Source organism: Salminus brasiliensis, chromosome 8 (genome assembly GCF_030463535.1).
Source record: "Salminus brasiliensis chromosome 8, fSalBra1.hap2, whole genome shotgun sequence".
Taxonomy (NCBI): Eukaryota; Metazoa; Chordata; class Actinopteri; order Characiformes; family Bryconidae; genus Salminus; species Salminus brasiliensis.
Window position 1 is genome coordinate 25,929,398 of NC_132885.1, and position 24,217 is coordinate 25,953,614.

Here is a 24,217-nt window from a genome sequence, read left to right on the forward strand (position 1 = left end):
GTGGGGTTGTCTCCATTTATGAGACTGAAAGGTCATAACCACTCCCCTGGAAGGAGGCAACTTCTTCAGCCCCATTGGCAGGTCAAATAAAATGTAATTGTCTGCTGAAAGCGGCGGCCGCCTTTGCCGAGAGGGAACTGACATGCTCCAGGTTTTAGCATTCCGTTCTCCTGCTGGGAGGAACGCAGGTTTGCAAGGACACAGACTTCACCTGTCAATATATCACAGTGACTGGGCCGGGCCAGCCAAATGCTGCCCCTCTCTCTCTCTCTCTCTCTCTCTCTCTCTCTCTCTTTCTCCTTCCAGACCTCTGTCGTTCTCTCTTCCAGCTCACTTACTTCTCTCTCTCTCTCTTTCTCTCTCTCTTACACACACACACACACACACTCTCCTCCGGTTCAGTGCGTTCATAGGAGGAATCAGCTGAAAGGTCTGCTGGGACCCCAATTCAAACAGCGCAACTCCAAACATATGGCAGATTTTCAGCTCCCAAGGTCAATTAAAGCTATTTATTGAGAGAGTGTTGCTAAATTTCCCAAGGTTTTCTCTCAATTCATCGCACAGCGCCTTGTCTATCATATTCGGGAAATTAACGGAGCTGCTTCTGCTCCCCTTCTCGTGACTTTCCATCAAAAATAGCAAAGGGTGTCAAGTGGGGTTTGAGATGTATTCTATCTTCTGTTATCGTATGCATCTCTCTCACGCTACCTCTCCGTTTCCTTGCTCCAACTGAGTCCAAGTGCTCCTCACAATACAAATCTAATAACATGTAAATTGGAGATAAGCCTAGATCCCTCCAAGTGATTTCTTTTTTTTTTTTTTTTTTTTTTTTTTGCATTCATAGTTTGTCAAGTCAATTCCTAAGCCCCTGTTTTAGCAGCACAACACATAAGGACTGAGAAAATTAACTGGAAAGGTGATTTATCACTGCAAGCATACTGTCAAGGACTCCTACTGCTGCCACGGGAGGGAGGGATGGAGGGAGGGAGTGTGTACGTGTGTGTGTGTGTCTGCATGCGAGTGTGTGCGTGTGTGTGCATGTCGTTTTAAATTATGGCATTTCATTCAGAATGCATTGTATTTACAGCGTCCCGTTTTTATTTGTGGCTCCTATTATCCTGCAAAACAGTTGTGCATGAAATGTTATTTGTGACACGGCTGACCCGAAAGGATTTCATAAGGGCTTTTTTTCCCCCCCTCTCCTTTCCTCGCTGGGTAGAGCCACACTCGGACCTGTCACAGCTGCTGCTGGCAGCCCCGGCGGAGAAATATCACCTGGAAAATGCGGCGCTCTCCTCCAGTCTCTCCATCACGCTGGCGTCTGCCACTGTAATTAAGTCCAAGTCAATGATTCTGGACCAACGGTGGGAAATAAACAGCCGAACGCAGGCCAAAACTGGAGTGCACAAAACAAGGAGCGAATTAAGAGAATTGTCCAAAAACAAAACAACAAAAAAAAAAAACACCACCACTCAAGAGTGGCTAATGTGAATGTGGTACTGCAGATGAGGAAAGCGCTCGCTTTAGTATATTAGCAGTCATTTGCAGCCCCAGTTGTTTGCTCGCGTCCAGGTTTTTAAGACGTTATTCCGAGAGCCGAATTGGTAATTTGAGAGGAAATGCGGCGGCGTTCGCCTTTGAAATGCGCGACAGATTGTTTCCCAGTAACAAAGCGCTGTGAGCCGCCCTGTGATCCAGCATTGTGTATGCGGCGAGCCCCTCGCTGCGTCCTGAGCAGAAGTTGGTTAAAGCAATGATGTATGATTAATGCCAACATGAAATATGGGACAACAGTGGCTGCAAACCAACTGCAGAGCCTTCCGACGTCCAAATCTCCCCCCATTGTTTCTCCTCCGCAGAACTCTGGCGGTTTGGCTTTGGCAGTGCGGAGCGAACCGAGGCTGCGAATGTCCTCTCGAACTATTTTATGATCTAATAATCATGTCGTATTTATTTCCCTCACTCTAATACGCTCGGTCCGTTATCCACACACAGAAAACCAAGCTGTCGGGCGGCTGTAATAACCTCTGGAAAAATGGACTTTTGATTTTTTATTTATGAAATTAGATTAACAGCAAATGTTTATCCATTAGGCAGCCATCCATTGTCGGTAATGAACTGGAGGGGAAGTGCTGCTGAAATTTGGGAAGAGGCGCTGGGAGCTCCTCTGCGGACCCACAGCACTCCTCTTAGCCCCCTCCCTCCCCCTTCTAAGAATTCTAAATTATGGAGCCCCAATACTGGCGGCTGAGCTTCAACTGTTGGTTCGCTTGATGTTTCCAGGGCATTTGCAGATGCTTGAAATAATCTCTAATGTTTTTCCTCAATCTGCTCTGGAGATGGATGAAATAAATACTTTAAACTAATTAATGTAAGACCAGCTGTTACCAAGCCTTGGCTGGCATTAGTGAATATTGATGGGAGTAGTGGGGCTCCTCCAGTCTTGCCGTGTTTGCGCATGATTTAGAGGGCCACGCAAACACGTATTAATTCTGTATGAGAGGCCGGCTGCAGATTTGAGTGCCAGAGCGGATAACTTCAAACTGGGCGCTTATTTTTATTTTTTATTTTTTTCTCCCGGAATTAATAAATAAATTCAATAAACAAAATAGGACTGGGTGCCAGTAGGATTGGAAGCAGCTTCAGCGCATGTCGTGTGTGTTTGTTCTGCGCCTGGCGCTGCTGAAGCCTGGGGAAGCTCTGGTGGAGAAGCCCTTGGCTCGGAGTGGCAGCAGTGTGTGTGTGTGTGTGTGTGTGTGTGTGTGTGTGGATGGAAATGGTGGTGTGGTTATTGTGGTGATGGTGGTAAGTGTGTAAAAGGACATTGAGTTATGATGGCTGCCGTGAGTGTGTGTGAGAGAAAAGAGAGAGAGAAAGAGAGATGTAGAGTTATGATGGGATGCGCAGCAGATGGCAGAGGTTTGCCCTCGTGGACGTGATGAATGGCGGATGATGTCATCAGGCCCTGACAGTCCGCGGCGGCTCCTTGGAGAAAGCGCTGCCTCACTTCCATCTCTGCTTTACATTTCACACACACGGGACATCTGCTCAATGTCCACGCTCAGATTTATGCCCTTTCAGATGCTGCCTTCCACCCGCACCGGTGCTTAAAGAGGCCTGATGGATCTTTGCTGCAGTTCTACCACAAGAGAACTGCCCTCTCTGAAAAGGGGAATTGTTCAATTAGGATTAACATGTGTCACTGTTGCACAAAGTTTGATATGCAGCTTTTGGTCTAGTAAAAGTGTTGCCTAAAAGGCCCGAATGCTACATTTGCCAGGTCTATTTGGGGTCCACTTCTGATGTGTTTGAAGTTGTATACAAAATATGTGTTTCTTTTATCCTGACCTTGTTATGTGTGCTAAACTTCTATAGGCCTGAGAAATGTATATACTATTATTTGGACAAGAAATGTTTATTTGCTTTGAAAAACTCTAATATTAGAATAAATACAAATACAAAAGGAAGCCCAATACTCTCTGTAATTGTTATTCAACAATTATTTTATCGAATCATTGTTTAATTCGGTTAAATCAGGTGTGCTGCTGTTGGATTAGGACAAGTCTACAGTATGTGATGGCTGGAGGTATCAAAAACAATACATTCTGAATACTTTTTCAGCAAATCTTTGCTCAATTCTGTGTGTAACTGTAAATTTCCCAACGTAACAAACCTTTGGGCCTTATGCATCAACCATACTTAAAACAGATTCTGACATTCACCAATGTTCTCTAATTTGGGATTTGTTTAATTTACATTTTTATAAGAAGAGAGTGTTGAACAGTTCTGCAGTTAATTAAAACAACATGAATCAGACGTAGAACTTTTCTCAAGAACAAATTTAATACACTTTTTGGTAACTGAGGCCCATTGAAATGAGTGTGGACTGAACTGTACTGATCACATAGTAAAGTATATTTTAAATATTTAACAATATTTATACAGTAAATAAAGAACTTGAGTTTCAAATGAAGGAAAATGTGTATTCCTGGAAAGTGGGTTCCTGTAGTTGTAAGAAGTTGCTGTGTATGCCACAGTGATGAGTACTGTTGTTATTTCAGTAATATTCAGTAATAGCATATTTACAGTGCATTCAGGCTTTATTGTGCGTAGCTGTCGTTTGACATTTATGTGTTACTAATGCAGTAAGTCCATTGCGTTAGTTTGGACTAGAACCTTAACTTCACCAGTCGGCAAAGGAGTTTTTTGTGATCAGATCATTTTATTGTAATTGCAAGTGCTGGCCGTTTCTATTTTTGCTCTTTCGTTAGCCTAGCCCAAAGCTAGCCCCAACAGATTGTACTACTGCTTTTTTAAGTGCCAATCCGTGTTGGTGTTCGTCTGTCAGGGAGTTTTCCAATGGGCATTAGTGGCCACCTTTTTTAGTCGGCACTTCGCAAGCCACCACTGTTCATTCCGTCCACTGGGATACCTAGAGAGGGACTTTAGCAAATGTTTATCTCCTATGTTAAAGTCTATTTTTAAGTTGCCCTCGATTCCAGTCTGATAACTTCTGCCTTTCTCATATTGATTTTTATCTGCAGCCCCTTTCAAGGGATTAAATCCATTTGTCTGGACTGGCAGTGCCCACAGTGCCAGAGGAAAAGCACGGGTGTTGAAAGGCAGTAAATGAAAGTTCACCACCTTGTGCCATATGGTCTTTGTTGAGGAGCCATGGCCCTTGGTAATCAAGGCCTGCCATATGCATCTGATTGAGTGTGGCCTCTTCGTATCAGAGAGTCAAAGGGCCATATGGACTGGGCAGAGAGCTTCTAGCACGTCTATACCCTCGACAATGCAGCAAACAAATGACCACGGCCATAACGGCGCTGTGAAAGAACCGCTTGTAGCGCAGTACTCTGGAATTTCATTTTGCTCCATGTGATTAGAAGCTGTCGAGCATTGCGAACAGCCACGCAATACAGTAGCATCAATAATAGGGTTTATTCACATGACAGTGACAGAATGGGCTATCAATCATTTCCAGCTGATTGGGCATGCTTGTATAGATGTTAATGTGATTTTCACACAAACAAAATCTGTGTATAAACACCAATCCCGGAAAAAATAATGATTTATTCCATGCTACCGTGTTGCAATTGATGTGTAATCTGTTTGTTGGACGTGGTTGTGCTGAGTGCGTATGTCTCTGTGCTTTGCCACCAGAAGAAGCTCCCATGTGCACTCCAACAGCGAGAGACAGCTATGAGAGGTTGTCGCTGGGCCAGGCTTTACCACCAGGATTCCCATCGCCTTTCCTGTTCCCTGATGGACTGTCATCAATAGAGACCCTCCTGACCAACATTCAGGTGAGAATCTGTGCATCAGTAGAGCAAACATACTGGGTAAACATGTTAGAAAACAGTGACATAACCATGTTAATCTTTCAGAGATGTAATTCTGCCAAAACTGTTAGCTAGCACGTATTGAGGTGCATGTTTTTCCGAGAATAAACAAAAGCTGTCCAAAGCATTAAGACCATTAAGAGATTTGGACTGCATGTGACTCTCGAGGGCTATATCGGAGTTTCTTTTGTGTTAAAAAAAAAAAGCAGATTCAGAATCTTTAATGTTTGGAACCACTTTCCTGGACATTGACTAAGTCCAGTATTAAAGTAAATTGCAGTATCAGTGGTGATTCACCATTGAAAATTCGCTTTTGTCCAGGCTTAGATCTAATATGCATCTGGGAAACTGGCCCAAAGAATCTGGGGTTGTAAAAATGTCCCATAAACCGTAAAACAAAACAGCCACAAATGCTGGGAGAGGCTGCTGGGAAACATTTACCTACAGCATAGAGACCCCTTCCTTAGCAAGTTGGAACGAAAAAAAAAAAAAGTTGGTTCCTTTTTATTAAGATGACTGTAGTGCTTGTTGTGGTGTCTTGGTTTCACGGTTAGTTATGGTGTGTGATCAGACGCCCCTTAAAGGGGAATTCCTCAGACTTTTCAAAATGCATATCAAAGTCATTCAGAGTGGTTTTGATGATCTTTACAGTGGTGGGAACCATGAGTTGCTATGTCTACAACACAATTGCAGCCACTTCCCTCACATGTGCCTTCTGAGATTTGGCACATAAGGTTGATACTGGTGCAATAGTGGGAAATCTCAACAACAAAAAGCATCTCTTTGAGGATTAAATGAACAACACACAGCAGGTAGTGTATGTGCTGCACAGCTGCAGGGGCCTGGGCTTGTGGGTTTGATCTTCGCTCTGGTCACCCCTCTATGAGGAGTTTGGTGTGTTCTCCTAGTGTCCCCCACCTCTTAAAAATGCATCTATGCTAAATTGCCCTTAGGTGTGAGTTAGAGTGCATGTTTGTGTGTGTTGCCCCTGTGTATTCCTTCTCCACCCAGTGTTCCCAGTCAGTAATAGGAAATGCAAGAATAAATATTAAATGGCTTTATAAAATGCTGCATGTTCTTCTGCACCATAAACATTTTAGGCCAAGACTGATATTGCCTGATTCCGGCACCATATTCACCACCATATTTTCAGGAAGGTTCTCTAGAATGAAGCATTTTCCACAAAGAAAACACAGAATGACTGTTATTCTTACTCTTATTAAATTTGATATTCTTGATATTCTTTTATTTCTTACTATTTGTATGTATTTAATTATTTGTATTATTTATGCATTTCTTCTTGGATTATTTGAGAAAATGAGCCAAAGTAGATGCAAGCCTTCTCCGTTTGTTTAATGCATCTGAAAGATCTACCCTTTAAGAACGTCAGATAGTTGCCACCCACCTTATAGCATTTTCCATGCTTCCCACAGAAGCTAATCATGTCACAGCAGACGCATACTGCCACAGAAGCTAATCATGTCACCTGTCACCAGGTAATATAGTAGAGCAGAGCTCAGGCCTGTTGTAAATGATGGTATGATATATATATATATATATATATATATATATATATATATATATATATATATATATATTAACTGGTTATCAGATGAAGTCAGTTTATACATAGACACTCTGTAGCTCATTCTCTGTAGCTCATAGCTATCACCTGACTTACCAATATCTATTCTTCACAGAACCCTCTTACAAGTGCACAGGTGTGTACATGTGTGTTTTGTGTATAGTGTGTGTATATAATGTGTGTGTATATATAGACACTGCACTGACAGGCACAAAATGGCCTCTATTACCACAAAGTGAAAGTGCTGTTGAACTGATCAGGTGTGTCATTACAGAACACTGCTTCTTAGGTTACACCATTATAAAAGTCCTGGAAGCCCACATATAGCACTGCTTACTGACACTATTGTTCCAATGATGAGCTTCCTTCTATGCCCCCTCCTCAGACAGCTCTGCAGACAGTATGCGGTGCTCTGGACGTTTGATCACCATTGTTGTTGCGGTGCAAACAAAAGCGAGTCAGAAAGATGAATGTAGTTGATTAGCATGGCCTGTGCGACTAATGATGTGAGTACAGTATAGGGAGCGGGGACGGCCTGCTCATTGCTCTTGTGATAGGGACATCAGAGCCACGCTGCTCCTGCTGGCCTCATTGATAATTAGCCCGAGCACATGGACTCCTCAGAGCCACACAAGTTTAGTTAGTCATCTTTAATCATGATTCCAGGGTAACGTTTTGATTGAGCACTCGTATACAAATCAACAAAAGCAATCCAAGCAGAAAATTGAGATAAAGCAACTTAGTCTAAATTGGGGTCATAAGAAGGAACAATTAGTATGATATAGCCCATTGCATCTGCCTTAATTGCGCGTGTGTGGGGAATAATTGTTTTGATATGGTCACAGCGCCATCAGAACTGCAAACACACAACTGGTTGTATTGAAAGGGCTGGATTTTATGATTTTATTACTCCTGGCATTGCATTACCAACACCTCACGCAGCAACTGACCAACAAAACGGACCAATTCTGTGGATGTTTGTGGCTTCATGTTTCAAAAAGCGATCTCTGTATTCCATGCATATGAAAATCTGTATCCGTAAACCTTTCTAAGTTTCACACTTACTGTACTCTGAACCAGCTGCAATCAATAGCCTCCGCTAACCTTGTTTATTGCTAAGCTGAGTTGCTAGTATTTACTTACACATGAGTTGCTTTTACACAGCAAATGCATGTGTGTGTAGGTGTGAGTGGTAACGCGTATCTCTGATGCTGTTGGCAGGGTCTGCTGAAAGTGGCCATCGATAACGCCCGTGCTCAGGAGAAACAGGTGCAGCTGGAAAAGACTGAGCTGAAGATGGAGCTGTTCAGAGAGAGGGAACTCCGAGAGACCCTGGAGAAACAGTTGGCCGTGGAGCAGAAGAACAGAGGTATGCCCACACACACACTAGGGCTGGGTGACGTTGTGGAACACTAATGCCATATACCCACTTAAAACCAATAGAATTTGCTTGTCCCTATTTTAGAACGCAGAATGAGGTCAGTGTGGGTGATAATACTGCAGCCCGATCAGTATCTGCATACAGTTGCTTAAAAATGTGGCACTAGACAGATATTTAGACTTGACTTTCCAGTATTTTAATGCACCAGACTGCATTTTTGTGCAATTCTTATCCAGGTGGTGTCACTTTTATCAAATGTATCAACGTCAACAGATTTGGACATGGAAAATGTCAGATATTGGCATCGGACCATCATTTCCAAAGCAGTACATCTCCACACGCTGTATATTTGTTACTTATCCCAGTTAAAAGTGAGCTTTTGCTGCAGAAAGAAAATGACTGAGTTCTGAACAGCTGTGGAAATAAAGCTCACCTTTACTCCTCATCAAGCTGGGCTGGTGGCTGAACTGAAAACAAACCTTCAGATGTTCCACAGATGCGAGTCACGCAAGCATTACAGCAAAGTACTGTAAGGAAATAGTTTATTGTAAGGATTGTTTGGGCATCAAGGGGTTCCTTTCGATTCTTGATGACCCTTGTAATATCAGAGCTTGTTAGAAAAACAATGTTTCCAGTCTTCTCTTCAGATCTTGATGGGTTAGGTAGGATAGCTGCTGTAACTAAAATTGTGGCTCATTAAAAAGTATTATTAAATGTTCAACAGTTTTGCCCTGTTGTTGGAAGATGACATATTTTAATCTTGTAAGTGCTGGTCGGTAATTACAGCATAATTGGGCCTGTTTCATTGGTTGTAGTTATGTGCCGTTATGTGCAGTTATGTTTGTTGGTAAATTGTCTGTGTTGTTATATTAAATATATTGAAATAGTTATATTATTGTTATATATTTTTGCAGCATACATTATTGCTTTATTTTCATTGTTGTTTATTATGCTTGTGTGAGTTGTTTATTTCATACAACTCACACAAGCATGTTTGATTACATTATTTGATTACATTATTGATTACCCCTTTACCAGTAGTTGTAGTAACCTATACAAAAGTTAATCTAAATATTATAAATAGACACCACTATTGATCACCACTTTTAAAACACAAGTCATTGTGGATATTAATCACATTATGGCTTCATTCTTGAGATTCTTCATTCATCTACAATCATCTACAGCTCCATTTATCATTCTGGACACATCTAACACTTTTTTTCCCACTACATTTTTTTTATCTGTGAAGACGCACAGGATGAGCATATTGAAATCTTTTCTTTTTTTTCTTCCTCATTTATCTGCAATTAATGTGTAAAACTGGATCGCCATCTCAAAGTCAGTCAGCTCAGCTTCTAATAAAAACGGAGGGTTTGGAAGCTGTATTCCCACAACACTACCAGACCTGTATCTCCTTATAAGAGGTTTTACATACATTGGCTTTCCATTCTGAGCTGTTCTGTAGTGTGTGTTTGTGTGTGTGTGTGTGTGTGTGTGTGTGTGTGTGTGTGTGTTCTCCCGAAGGCCTGAGGCATGATCAAATTAGAAAAAGAAGTTTGTAATAATGCAGATGTACCACACATTCAAAAACAAAATAGCAGAGCAGTGTAGTGTGAATAATTTAAGATTTCCAGCAATTTGAAAGAGATTCAGCTCTTAAAGATCTGAAGAGATCCAACGTGGCAGGTTAAAAGCTCTGATGTGGAGTACAAACACAAGCTCCCTGATCCACAGCTGTGGTGAGAGTAACAAAGTAATACATACAACAGCACAAGACATGTTCATATTACAATCAATAAATGAGCGCAGATTGATTTTGCATGCTGAAATGCTTTTTTTTTTTCCTTCCATTAATGTAATTATAAATACATATGCCGAAAATGGTTCATATGGTAAATGTGTCTAATTGTGGCGCAGAATTTCTCAAGGGAAGGTGATTGGACTGTAGATTGTTCACGGTCGAACTAATAATAAAAATCTTTGTCTTTGATAGTAACAGTCATATTGCCTCTAGTCAAACTCTCTCCGCTTCACTCCTTGTTACTGTATTAACACACACTTAGTTTTAAGTATATATTTGATATCCATATTAATGATTTATATTCTTTGTATACAAAAGTGTCACAGAGTGCGACTTAATCCTCATGTTCTATGCATTCGCCGCACATAATGAATCAAATAGAATTTAATAAGGCAGCCCCTCACAAGTATCTATATAAGTGCGCTCGGAGCCCTGCAGCCCTCTGCTGTTTTATATTCAGCCCGCTACTCCCTTTTGTTCTTTTGAGAAAGTTTCGCTGAACCTCGTCTCATTGGCATTTTAACCTAGGTTAATCCAGGTTATCGCTGGCTCAATTATTTCACTAATGACACAGTCCATTTTCATTGAACAAGAACAGTCCCCCCCTCCCCCCTCAACTTTTCTATGAACATTACAGCTGGAAGCACACTAAGAATATCAAGTCACCCTCCTCTCATTCGGCTCTTAATTTCACACTCCTCCTCTAGCTCTGCCCCTGTGGCTGTAGGAAGCTTCCATCCAGTGACTGACTTGTATTTTATTTATTTATTTATTTATTTTCCTGTGTGTGTTTGTGGTCTTCAGCAATAATTCAGAAGCGTTTGAAGAAGGAGAAGAAGGCCAAGAGGAAATTGCAGGAGGCTCTGGAGTACGAGTGTAAGCGGAGAGAGCAGGCGGAGCAGTCACTCAAACAGTCTTCACCTACAGAGAGCCTCCGCTCCCTCAATGGTGAGACCACATCTCACAGCATCACACCCCGAGCGGGCAGCGGTTCGCCACAGCTATCACACCGCAGCTCATCACTAATGAACGCTGGGGCTCAAGCCAGCAGGAAAGAATGTATGTGACTGGAAGACTCTGTAATGAAGTGCAATAAGGGTGACAGGAACAATCACAGCTCCGCTTAGCCTATTAGCCTAGTTTAGTCTGACATTTGCGTGGAGTAGGAAGCTGTTAACTGTCAATTTGTACTTTTTGACTTTCAGACAACTACTCACATCTGACATATGAATAGAGGTCCATGGGTTAGAGAGATGTTGGCTAACCTGATTTTACATAGAATCTGCAGAAGATGAAACAAAAAAGTGCAAGTGATGCATATAAATGCATATTTAACCATAAGCACATCACACAGATAGGTCGTATGGACTTAACTGAATTAGGGCTGCCAGTATTGATTATGCCAGTATTAAGGCAGTCCATGAATTGTTTTACTATTATTTAATATAAATAATACAATTCTAAAATTAAATTAAAAAAAGAATGAATGCCAAAAAATACAAATTGGAAGGTTTTTTGCATATATATAACTGCTCAGTTTGGCCAAAAACTTCAAAATACTGAAGACTTCACTTAAAAAAAACCTGTAGCAAAAGACTGTATATGCATATAAATATGTGTATAACAAATATCAGCAAATTCATTTATTATGTTTTTAGGTCATTTTAAGACCAATGTTAATAATCCTTTAATAATCAGTAATGTATTTAATTTGTCATGTTTGTATTTCAGAATAGTGACCTGAAGTAGCCTTTTAGCCTGTACACCTGTTAGCCAGCTGCTAGGACGTTTAATCCTAGATCTACGTAACTTTATATTTCATACACATCCATTTATTTCAACAGCAAATGTTTCATTGTACTTTCCATACAGTGCATTTATGACATCCTGCTGGTGTGGGTTTATTTTTTTTTTCAGGGATGCTCAGAAGTTTAGGTGTTAAAGCGCCCTCTTGTGGAGAATGTACAGACTGCTTAACGCTGCTTTGTAGTGACCTACAGATATCTAATATTCAAGATTACTAAGCCAGTTCATTGAGAACTAGGAACTGGTTTCCCAGACAAGAATTAAGCTTAGTCCTAGACTACGTTTTCTCCTCAGTTGAGAATCTCTTTATTCAGACTAGTCCTAATCCCTGTCCATGAAATCAGCCAATAAAGTTTACTTGATACTTGATTTACAGTGCCTATAAAAAGATTCATTAATCTCTATTTCATTAAGTGTGAGACTACTAGCATCAATTGCCTGGACCTCTGTTAAATTAGGTCAGTTTTTTTAAAGGGGGTGAATATTTAAGCAGTCACAGTAAATTCTTGTGAAATCTACATATAGTCTACAGTCACTTTAGTATGAAACAGGGTTAATTTAATCCATTTGTTCAGTCAGAACACCTATTTTTAATATTTTATTAATGTAGTTATTTGGGTGCATTTGCTACACATTTTCTGTCATTGGGACTTAATGTTCTCAAGTGCTACTGACATGCTGCACAGGCTGTCTGATGCCACTGATGCCAGATCTTATACTTGATTTAGCGATAGAGGGACTTTGAAATGCATTCTCCCTTCAAAACAAGCACTTTTTCAGACGCGTAAACACTTGACACATTTGACCCAAATCTGGTTTGTTCTGAAGTGATTGAGTGCTTGCTGTCAAAATCCCATGTGAGGATTGATTTTGACTTGTACTTGAGACGTGTACTTGAAAACATTACTCTGCAGCCACGTCCTGCACCGAGACATGTGGAGTGAGTGCAGCATTTATGTGCAATAAAAGGCTCTGTAAATCTGTATCGAAGAAAGTAGCAGCACCGTGTTTGTGACGTCACTGCCAACGGAGAAGGTACAAGTTTGGGTTAACATGTGCTGAAAAGCTGGAGCCCTGGTTTGTATTCCTGACATCCCTCACCTAGCCGGAGGTTTAAGCGTTTGTCATGCCATATGCGGCCGCTGTCTTTACGTCCTTCCATCCATCACGAGGAACGATGTTCAAAAAACTTTCCTAATTAAGCGCAGATGTCATGGATGTTTAATCGTCATTATCCTTTCATTTTGCCAGACTCGTTGACCCAGGAGATAGAGACTGACCGCAGCAGTGGCAGAACAGATGCTGAAAGGACAATACAAGGTACATGTTTTTTGAGGAGACTATAAATCTCTCTGCAGCGCCACTATATGAGCCTTAGTTTCAGCCTGCTGTTCAAGCATGCAGCTTACCATCTGGGCCACAGCTCTCACAGTTCAAGAGGAAGGTCAAGATCACTGGGATTCGTCAAGAGAACACTTTGTTTTTTTTTTTTTTAAAAGAAAAAGGAAAATCAGTGTCTCTAGCAAATGTGTGGATGATAATTTTATGAGGTGCACAGTACGCTAGACAGCAGCAGGAAAATGTGTACTTGAGTTGTATGTTCATTACTAGTGACAGATTTGAATGCCCAAATGTAGCCCAAAACCAGTAGTAATAATGTTTTGTTTATTTGTGCCTCTATTTTTTAGATTGATCAGACTAGAGATGAAATATATATCTATGAGTGTCGATATTGGGCTGATATAAGCACAAATTGCTGATATCAAAGAGGAAAAAGAATGGATCAGATTGAATCCTGAAGCAAATCTAGTCTGTAACTGCACATGCTTGCACTGGAGTGATGGGTTATTAGCAGTGTGTTTCTTCCTGCAGAGCAGTAGAGTGTTTGAGTAGGTTAAGCATGAGCCTGTACTTTGAGTAATTCAAATAAAAACAGCTCATTTGAACCTTTGTAGCTTTTAAAGAAAAATATTGGAATGATATTGATAAGTCAATATCAGTACCGGTATCAGGAAAAAAAAAACACATTGTGCCACTGCTCTGCATGCATTTCATTGTTATATCAAATGTATAAGCTTTATTATTATTGCACGGTATTATTGCATGGATTATGAAGAAGCTGTAGTGGAATAAATAACCAGGGCATGACTTAAAACATAAAATATAAAGTCTAAACAAGCTCTAAAGAAAGTAAAACATGACTACAGAATGCACACGGCCAGTAAGCATTGATTTACCCATACCAACCTAATACAAGAGAAAGAAAACTAAAGAATGTAATAAGTAGTTTGCTTGTACCTGTGCTTTCCCCACTAATGATTTGTAGTACTTGTAGAATTTGTGCCAAAATTGCCTGATCCAAGTGGCAGATGTTTATATTAGCTTTGATTTCAACACTTTTAATAAGCTTGTAAATCTTGAATCTCATACACCAGTAGAAATGTCTGGTTTCTGATGGCTAGCCACATACGAGTTGGATCCTTCTACTTAAATGATTAAAGGCTCAACTGAGCATTGCCTGTCAAACGCTTTAGAAACCAGGTTACGTTTTTCGAAATGTATGCTAGGACGTTTATAGAGTTTCTGCTGCACTTTACGCATCAAAATACATCTTGTGGACGCTTATTTACAATTTAAGATTAGAAGCTCACAACTAATCACACATATCAATGCCAAACTCGTGTCCTCCATCAATGCTTGTAAGAAGTCTACCTTCACTTAACGGAGCGGTGTGTTTTTGAAAACAGAGGTAGATGCTTCAGTGTAACTAACGACTAGCAGATGACATCTCCACAGTGGAATGTGTGGGCTCTTATAAGCTCTGACACACACTACCAGGCACAAAAGACTGATTATGGAAAAACATCTTAAATATATTTTTGTCTAAAGGCTTGTGCTTGAATGTTTACTTTTTATTTATTTATTTATTCATTTAAGTTTACATTTATTACATCTTCTCCTAAATGGGCTTCAGGTTGGCAACATGTGTTCAGCGTATGTAGCATATGTAGCATGAGGAAATTCTTCAGTCCTGTTTGAAAACATGTCAGGAGGCTCTTTATGAAGTTGCTTGAGAAAGAATGAGAGAGAGAGCTGCCAGGAGTTTGTAAATCTGTGTCAAGGCACAGTAGGGACCAGTGTGACGAATCAAAAATATAAGATTCCGTATGTGTTTTTTTGTTATATATATATATATATATATATATATATATATATATATATATATATATATATATATAGCTATGATGTCTGTGTATGTTAATCTAAATCTCTTTGACTGACAGTCAATCTCATGACATGAATCCATCACCAAGTGAATATTTTAGGGCTGTGCGATAAATTGTGCTTTTGTAGTTATCGTGATATGAGTTTCCATTGAAGAGATCAAGTTACCTCACAAATGCAGGACCAGTGTGACATAATTAGATTGACGGGAACGTAGCATTAGAAGGCCTACAAGTACTTCCCAGCACTAGGCTTGAACTCTCTCCAGTGTGGAGAATGAGTAACTTAACCTCTTTCCGCAGGCCCACAAGTGGCTGTCATTTAATATACTTTTCCCTGTTAATAATGTGATGCATCCCAGATGTTGTTACATTTACTTGATACATAATGAACTGGAAAACAAATGAACAGGAATGGTAGTCCCATACCTATTGCATTTTATTTTTACTGTGAACAAAAAAAATTACAAGAATAAGAGATTATCTACACCACACTTGTCCTCTGAATGAGCAGGGGGGAAAAACACAGCGCATCCAACAAGAACGAAAGTCTCTTTCATCTTTTGTATAATAATAAAAACATGGCTGCCTTCAGAAAGCACAGATCCTACACGCTGATCTGTTTTACAATATTGTTGCTGTCCAATAAAATGTCCATGTATTTCTAAAATGGTGACTTTACAAGAGAAGGCAAAATGTTCTTACTTTTAATGAAAGTCAATGTAAAATAGGAGTTTATTTAATGTGATTAAGAGCATTTCTATTCCTGGTCTATTCATCCTGAATTATTTACACAGGATACAGAGCAGCTACAAGGTTCAAACCATGAAGAAAACTGAAAACAGACAAAAATAGATACATGTTTTTCATTGGATAACAGTTACATATGAACTTGCACACACTGTGACTCCTCTAACTCCTCCAGTGCAACAACAATTTGTATTTTGATCACCTTTGACTTACATTTAGCTACATATTAGCATTGATTATAACTCAACCCAAAAACATTAACCCTTACCCTTAAACTTAGCCTAACCCTGACATGGGTAAGAATTAATCAAGGTTCACCAGATAGTTGGAACATTTGTAGATAATCTGTAGAAGGCTTAACTGTACTATTCAATTGGAGTGTGAGGTGTTAAAAGTGTTTAGCTTATTAAGTTATTTTTAATGATTCAATTTCTGTGCTTGTGGCATTATCTAATCAGACACGCTATGTTATTCGTTATTTATGGCGCCTCGTATAATCATTGTAACATCCAACAGCTATGTATTTTCTGTTTATATCATGCAGCCCTATAACAAATTAACCCATTACCTGTGAGACTTGTGTAACCCCACTTAAGTATCCCACAAAAACAAGCATCCTTAAAATGTGCTTTGCATATCGAGTCCATACCGGGCCTAGTGAGTTCAGTTTGTGGTTGTTGTGATAATTGTGAAACTCCTGCTAACTAACCATGTGATTCATTTGAGAGGAGGTTTGTAATGCACACTAGTATTTAACAGCTGAACGCAGAAAACACTCCCTCCACAGCATTATTAGAGCCACAGGTGGTGAGCATCATCACAATCCCCACCTGTGACAGTAGCTCAAGCTAAGAGGAAGGGGAAAAAAAAACAAAAAACGAGGAATCATCCTGATCTGACAATGCCTGTTGTCAGCCTTGGATTGCAGTAGGTTGAGAGGAAAGATGGAAACGAAGCGTTTGGAACATTTTCAGCTAATTAGCACACAGCCCCTTTTGATTAGAGAATGGCAAGCAGTATGTAAATAGAGCCACAAGTAGCGAGGCTGTCTTGCTGTGATATTTGTTGTTGTCGCTGCCTCTGTGTTGAACTCACAGAATGGATGTGGAGCTCCATCTCAAGTAGTACATGCCTAAGCATTTAAATAACTCTACCCGGCAGCACCACGAGAACATCACCCTTATCGCTCTGAGTGGTCTCAATTTCCCTTTGAAAATAGTCCGTGGAAATTGCTATGAAATGTGGGAAATGGCACTTTAATACCCAGTCACATGTAAAAGCCCCATAACCCAGTTTGATTAGCCTACTTAAAAGATATTTTTGTGAAGGAAGGTTTCAATGGAAGGAATAGTCTTTTAACCCCACTAAATCACGTGTCACAGAACTGATAACTGGGGCCGAGTAAATTTGTTCTAGGACATAAAGTTATGCACATTATGATAAAACGCTTTTTTATATATATTAAAGATTAATCATATTTCTGCATTAATTGTTATATTTAGAAGTTCTCATTTTAAATTGACGAAAGGAAAGCCAGTGTGTTTAAAAGCAGGGCATTTGCTTAATTGGTTTCTTTACCCAAGTTGAATAATCATTCAGCAATAATCATGTTATTCACGTCTGGTTAACTTCACTTAAAGCTCAAAAATCCCGACTTCCCAAAGTGTTGTCCCACGTTTTTGCAGTGCCCTGAGAAATACACTTTCAAAAGTGTTGAACAATGCATGTCTGTTCAATTAGAACCACATTTGTCTGGGATCCGTGTCATTACTGCTGTAGCCTACAACCAATGCTGCATAATTACTCTCAAATGGCGAAAAAATGATGTTGATGAATTACACAGGCTCAAGAGAAGAAAGAAATACCTAACATGTTGTGCATACACAACCAAACCCAACAAAATGTGGCCCTCTTCCCTGTTCAAAAAAAAAAGAAAAAAATTAATGAGGGCATAATTTCAGAGAACTAATTATTTCTATTTGTCTTTTGTCACACTCTGTAATTCTGCTATATTAACGCAGTCTCTGTTTATTAATTGCTTTTCCAGCATTTTGAATCCATTCCAAGTATAAGCCTGACTGTTTTTCCTGGCCTCGTGCTTCTGGGAGAGCATCTCGCCGCTAATTCCGCACGACACCATACGTAGTATCTCCTCGGTATCTCCTCTGATTCTCGCTTTCCGCCTCCTGACGTGTTCGGCGAGTTTACATGACCCTGTGAGGAGAGATAAAGTTCTTTGTTGCAAGATTAAACATCAAAACAGTTAAAGTGAAATTAAAATTAAATGAATGAATGTCACTGAAGCAAAAAAGGCCGTAATTAATGGTTCCCTTAATTGTCTTCATAAAATATTTGCATGGGCATAATTTGCATAATTTACATGTATTAATTAATCTTTCAAAGGAATTTTATGCTGAGAGAAGCCAAAAATTCCCTTTGTTTTATTTAGCATCTAATGAAATATTTATCCTCTTTAATGAACTTTTCATCTTGATTTGAATATAAAAATGCCAAAGTTTTAACATATTTTAATGAGGGGCTTCGTTCATAAAACAACATGGCAAGAATACGATTTTTTACACTCCAAAAAAAAAAAAAAACCCAAAGCTCTTCTACTACGCTTCACAGTGTACCTACACTCCACTGGACCTAGAATGAATATGCTAATTGATAAATTCCTGTGAAATAACGTGGTACCTAGGTACACAAACACATTTCCTCGAAAGTCAAGGAGCGAGCTCTTAATATTAGATTACAAATTGACGTGTGACATCAAAGTCGGCAAGGTTCTTTTTTTTTCCGCAGGAAGTACATAACGCACTCCCATCATGTGCTTCCTTTCGTTCTACCAGTAATAAGCCACTTATTGGCATTAAAGCATTGCTGAGATGAATAGAGAGGTTTCGTAGCAGTTACTCTACACATCCTGCTACATCTGCAAGAGCCACTGCCTCGGGCTTCTACAGGCACATGAAGGCAAGCTAGTAGTACGTCTCTGATTTCACATGAAACAAGATCCTGAATGCAGTATCCAGCTACAACTCACCCAGGCTGTGCCTCAGTGGTTATGTTAGGGTCAATTCTTATCTTTCTAGAAGTGCTTGTTTTTTTTCTCTTCCACAGTTAGAAATGATAAACAACCGCTTTGTGCATACTTCTATATTAGTACAGTACATTGTAGTGGGAACTGCAGTCTTCTCATGTTCATTGAATGCTCTTCATTCTTTTAAATCTAGCAGATGTTTTCTCGTGGGCGGTAAACGCAAAAAAGATAGTCCCTAAATAATGCTGAATTTTGATTGGTGTGACATACTGGGTAACAACATTGCCTTCCACATGGTACACTGGGCTTTGATTCCCTGGTTGGACAAATCCACCAGTCTACACCGAAAAGAGCCCTTGGGCAAAAATACATACACCTACCTGTTCCAGCCAAATGCCAGAAATGTGTGATGTTATTCAGTGTTTGGCTGGTTGGATGATATCAGCCCTTGTTAATGATTTGATACTTTGATGGTTTTATTGGTCTCAGTGGTATATTTTCTACACCATTTTGGAGATTTGTTTTTATTATTTTTTTTAAAACTAGTGCTATTGCCGACTATCATAATTTTTAGCCCCAGTTCACTCGGGCAGTAGAATGCATACACTGCAGACATTAATGAGAGAAAATGCTCTAAAGGGCTGAATAGGTTAATGATGCTTTTAGGCTCTGTGTCTCCTAACATTTTGTGGTATTTTTTTTTTTACTACAAACCGTAGTGCTCGAAAAACAATCTAAAGCCTTAAGCACATGGTGAAGAAATTCGAAGTCGTGCCCAATTAACTGCTACTCCTACTTACTGCACCGTCAGGACCGTACCTCTGCCTGCATTATTTTCAGCAGTGCAATTCACACAGTAATGACTTTTACAGCGTTGGTTGAATGGCGCGGGCCAGAGTGCAGTACCTCAGAGACTCGGGTCTTCTTGCTGTAATTAGCCCTACTGTTTGTCTGTCCCTGTATCAAGGCTTTGTTGTTCTGTGCACAGCACTGTGCACAGCCAGGCCACAATTAATCAAAGTTCACGGGGTTTCCGAGCTCATATTAATCAACATTTCTTGCAGCGGACACCAGATTATTAGCTAAAAGGAGGAAAGTCAAAATGCTGGGATGATTTATGAGCACTTTGTTTATAGTTCCAAAACAGACAATTTTATTTGCGTGGGATCACAACTCACTCTTTCAAATGGAAAAAAAAAACATTGCTGTAGTCCAACTTAACAAGCATCAAGTATCATAAGCCTCCCTCTATAAAATAATAATAAATAAAAAAAACCCTGTTCCGTAGTGCACTACACCTTCTGAGTCACAGTTTCTGCTCTTATCCCATCATGCCGATTGTCTTGTTCAGACAGGCACCACAGTGTTTCCCTGTTCTGTCACTGCTTTATGTCGTTCGGTGTGCTTTTCCCTTTCAAAACTGAATTATTTATCCCGAACTGCCAAAGAGAGGAAACATTCCTTAAAGGCAGAAACAGAGCGTCCTCGTGAACAGAGGAAACGTTCGGGTAATAAACGTCAAACAAGCTCCCGAGCCATGCCTAACAGATGCTTTTACCAACGCTGAGGCAGTGAGAGGCCACTGCTCACTCAGGCATGTGCTCACCACTAGTGTTCCCTGGAAATGGACAAAGCTCGTTAGATTGCAGGTGTCGGGAGATAGCGGTGGAGAAGAATGGCTGGCTTTTTTTTTTCTTCTTCTTTTCCCCCAATAAATGACATTTCCACCCAGGAAGTGTCATTTATAAAGCGCTTTACATCACGAGTGCGATATAATGTTCCAACAAGCGTGTCGAAAGAAATGCCTTGAACACGCATGACTCGCAGTCCAGGGAACACTCAAACCATGAGCTACTGATCGTGGAGCCTTGCAGCAGGAGTTTTCTCTAGGTGCTAGAGTCCATTGTAGAGTCATGTTTTTGCAATCGTTTCATGAATAAGTTGTAAGGCGAGAGACAGGGCGCTGCTCAAACATGCACAAGAATTAGCATTTTTATTTTATTATAGATTTAAAGTACGCTAGGGCCTTAGGTCAAGGTGTGACATGAAATAAAGCTCGTTTATTAGCAGGATGAACAAGAGCAGGTGACCAAAGCAGAGTTGAGCCATTTCTTAGTAAAGGACGTCATTGCTGCTTTCGGCTGGAGATGATGCGATACTACGTTATTATTAATACCTAGTGTTTCTTTAAAAACTCTAAAAGCTAAGCTTTAAAATAGGCTGTTTTTAATAGCAAAGTTCGCCATCATGCACAAACTATTCAAACACTCTGCTGCCACACATGACATCACACAGTGAGAGTGTGTGCTATTTCAGGCTACAGTTGTTAAGGATTGCTTTCATTTGGTCCAGCGTTCTCTCCGGATATCAGACTGGTATCCGATAGATTGGTGTCGTATCTCCGCTAACTAATGCCTGTTTTCTTGTGTTCCAACCCCAACAGAACTTTCACAAAACAATATTATTCCTTTTCCAAAATCTGGCAGTAGTGTTTGTTCTAATAAGGGCATGTTCACACAAACACACACACACAGATACACTGTAAAAAGTGGTTCATCTGTTAAACAATAATAAAAAATATGACCTAATGTGGTATTTACAGTATTTATTTGAGTTAAGTAAGCCAAGTTCATTTGCTTGTAACCTCATGAAGTCATTTATTTATGAACAGACAAACTTCTTGTAATTTTAGCTATGGAATTGATTTCAGGGATGTGTTTAAATGGAGAAGAGATCGTACTCTACATGAGCAACACTTTTTGTTTCTTGAACCGGTTCAGAGCCAGAGCCCCAAAGCATAATGAAATCTGGAAATAAACTCTAAAGGTCTTCTCATTTTGAGACATGAATGATAAGTACATTTAATAATAATCTTTATTTATTAGATTTTTTTAGGTACAAATTCAAACTGACCATGTTAAGGCCTTTGATAGGTCAGGGTTTGACTGCTCGTCAGATGCTTTTGCAACTAACTTGTGAAGTCCATGCCAGCTTAAGCAAATGCTGACATTAAAGTAAAACACAGGGGTTATCCAGAAATTCATATCATATGAATCATATCATCAACTTTCAAAGTCTGTTTTTATCTCTTTAGTTGATATGCTGATAATATAAATTCTAATGAATTCTAAATGTATTGAATTTGAAAGCAAGACCGAAACCTTCGAGCCTCACTGTACTAACAGATCTTATTCTTTTTCTTTCTTGTCTGCAGATGGAAGACTATTTTTGAAGACCACAGTGATGTACTGATGGGAAGGCGTGGAGGACTTTTGAAGTCTGTCATATGAAGATTCTGAAGAATTGTCATATGAAGAAAATCCTGCCCAAGGATCTTTTTTAGTTACAAAAACAGGTCAGGCTGATCGCAGAGGCTCCATGGAGGTGGCTGGGTTTGGCCGTGAGCTGAAAGAAGGGCCATGTCAGAATGTAGAATTAGGACTCTTCTTCTCACAAGTATCAACAACAACATATCGCGACAGATCTGGGATTAGTTGCGTTGGCTCTTTTGGAAGGCGACTATTTGAGCACAGTAAAATGTACCGCGAGGTGCACTCGGCGATTATATTTACAACAAAATCCACAGCACTGAAGATTTTTATACTGTATTTAAACCAGCGAGAAAGCTTTGAAAAAAGAAATTCTGATCCAGGGGTTTTGTTTTGTATTTAAAAAAAAAAAAAAAAAAAAGATAAATCCTTAATGTCCTATCGTATTGCCAAGTTGTGAAAGATCTAAGCTTGGAGGGGGGGAGAAAGCCTCTGGAAATGTGAATTTGAATATATGTTGATCAATAGAAACAACTAATCTTTGCTTTAAATGTTTTCTAAATTAGAAAAAAAAAACTACAATCAAGTTTCATTTTTATCATTGTTGTATATACAAGAACAGAAACTAGGTTAACCCGCTCACTTTGTTATGTGTATATAAAGTTAAAGGAAGGTATTGTGTATGCAGTAGAACTATTAGGAAAAACAATACCAACATTTATAATGAATTTATAGATTTGTTTCTGAGCCATCATTCTTTCAGATAGCTGCCATTACGGTGGAAGCATGCAGGCATGTAAATGTTTGTCCTGAATTCCTGTTACTCAATAAATACTTAACTGTGTTGAACAACTAGGGTTGGTTCACTTACGCCCTGGCGAATTTGACTATAACCATTCTTTCACAACTCCCAGATAGGGGTGGGTAATATGTTATTTTCTTTTTTCCAACTTTGTGAGAAATTTCATATTAAATACTTTTCTATTCATATCCTGAATAAGAACACGGACCAACTGCATTACATCTTGTTACAAAGGGAGCATCACAAGTCCTGTTTAATTGAGTTTACTGGAGCACACAAACCATTATATTTACAATTTTTATAGTATTTGTTTTAAACATGGCTCTACTGGGGCCTTTTCTACGCGTCAAAGAAAAAATATATAATTTGATACATATCGTATTGTAAAAAGTATGCCGATATTATGCCATTTTTACCATATCGCCCACCCCTACTCCCAGATCAACATCTGTGTTAACTGTATTATATCTAGAAGAATCTCCTTCTTGTGTTGATTTTACAATGAACATATGCAAACCCTGTCCAAACAGCAGGAATATAGCAGTGTCCCATAACAGTAGGTTCAGATAAGTGATCATTGCCATTGAGTTGACAATTGAATTCAAGATGAAGTGAGTCAATCTAATGATGAGACAGTATGAAGGAGCAATAAGTAATTGTTTGTGCTTCAGTTGTCACTTGCACACTGCTCACTCACGGCTGCCCTGTATCTAAAGTTTACTTATAGAAAACAGGGTAAATTGTGACCCATTGTGCATTTTAGTAGTTCTCTTGCTACAGTACTCCCACAGAACAAGCCTGACAGTCCTAACCAATCCTAATATATATATATATATATATTAGTATACATACGGTATATTTTCAACACAACATCCCATACCTAATATCTTCTGTCATGCTGTTGGTTTCTAATTCTATGGGTTTAAAAATACTCCAGTTCAGTTCTGACTATGTTTTCTAAAGATCAAAAGGGCAGATTTTTCAAGCTAAACATTAGGAATCATTAAAAATTTTGTTAGGATTTTCCTTATTTTTAATCATCCTGGGACATAAACAGCAGACAGTTGTCTCGCCTCTACATTGGAAGCCGTGCTCTTACCAGATGAACAATTCAGGAGGCTGCTTTCTGTACTTTTTAATATTTCATCTCCAGATTTTCTCAAATGTTCTCCCATACAGTGCAAGTAACATTGTGTTTCTCGTGTGAT

At 39.5% G+C, this 24,217-nt stretch overlaps 1 protein-coding gene across 5 annotated transcripts in view; it reads left to right on the forward strand.

The window, feature by feature from the left end:
- Positions 1-22,634, forward strand: part of dachd (dachshund d) — a 138,602-nt gene extending 115,968 nt beyond the window's left edge. For 3 of the 5 annotated variants that reach the window (XM_072686287.1, XM_072686284.1, XM_072686286.1), the window contains 5 exons: positions 5,167-5,309; positions 8,152-8,299; positions 10,920-11,063; positions 13,173-13,241; positions 22,153-22,634. In XM_072686287.1, the coding sequence (XP_072542388.1) occupies positions 5,167-5,309; positions 8,152-8,299; positions 10,920-11,063; positions 13,173-13,241; positions 22,153-22,190 (542 nt within the window). In that variant the 3' untranslated portion in view covers positions 22,191-22,634. The remainder of the gene's footprint in view (positions 1-5,166; positions 5,310-8,151; positions 8,300-10,919; positions 11,064-13,172; positions 13,242-22,152) is intronic. The other 2 variants (XM_072686288.1, XM_072686285.1) reach the window with 1 other exon arrangement.
- The last annotated feature ends 1,583 nt before the right edge of the window (positions 22,635-24,217 follow it).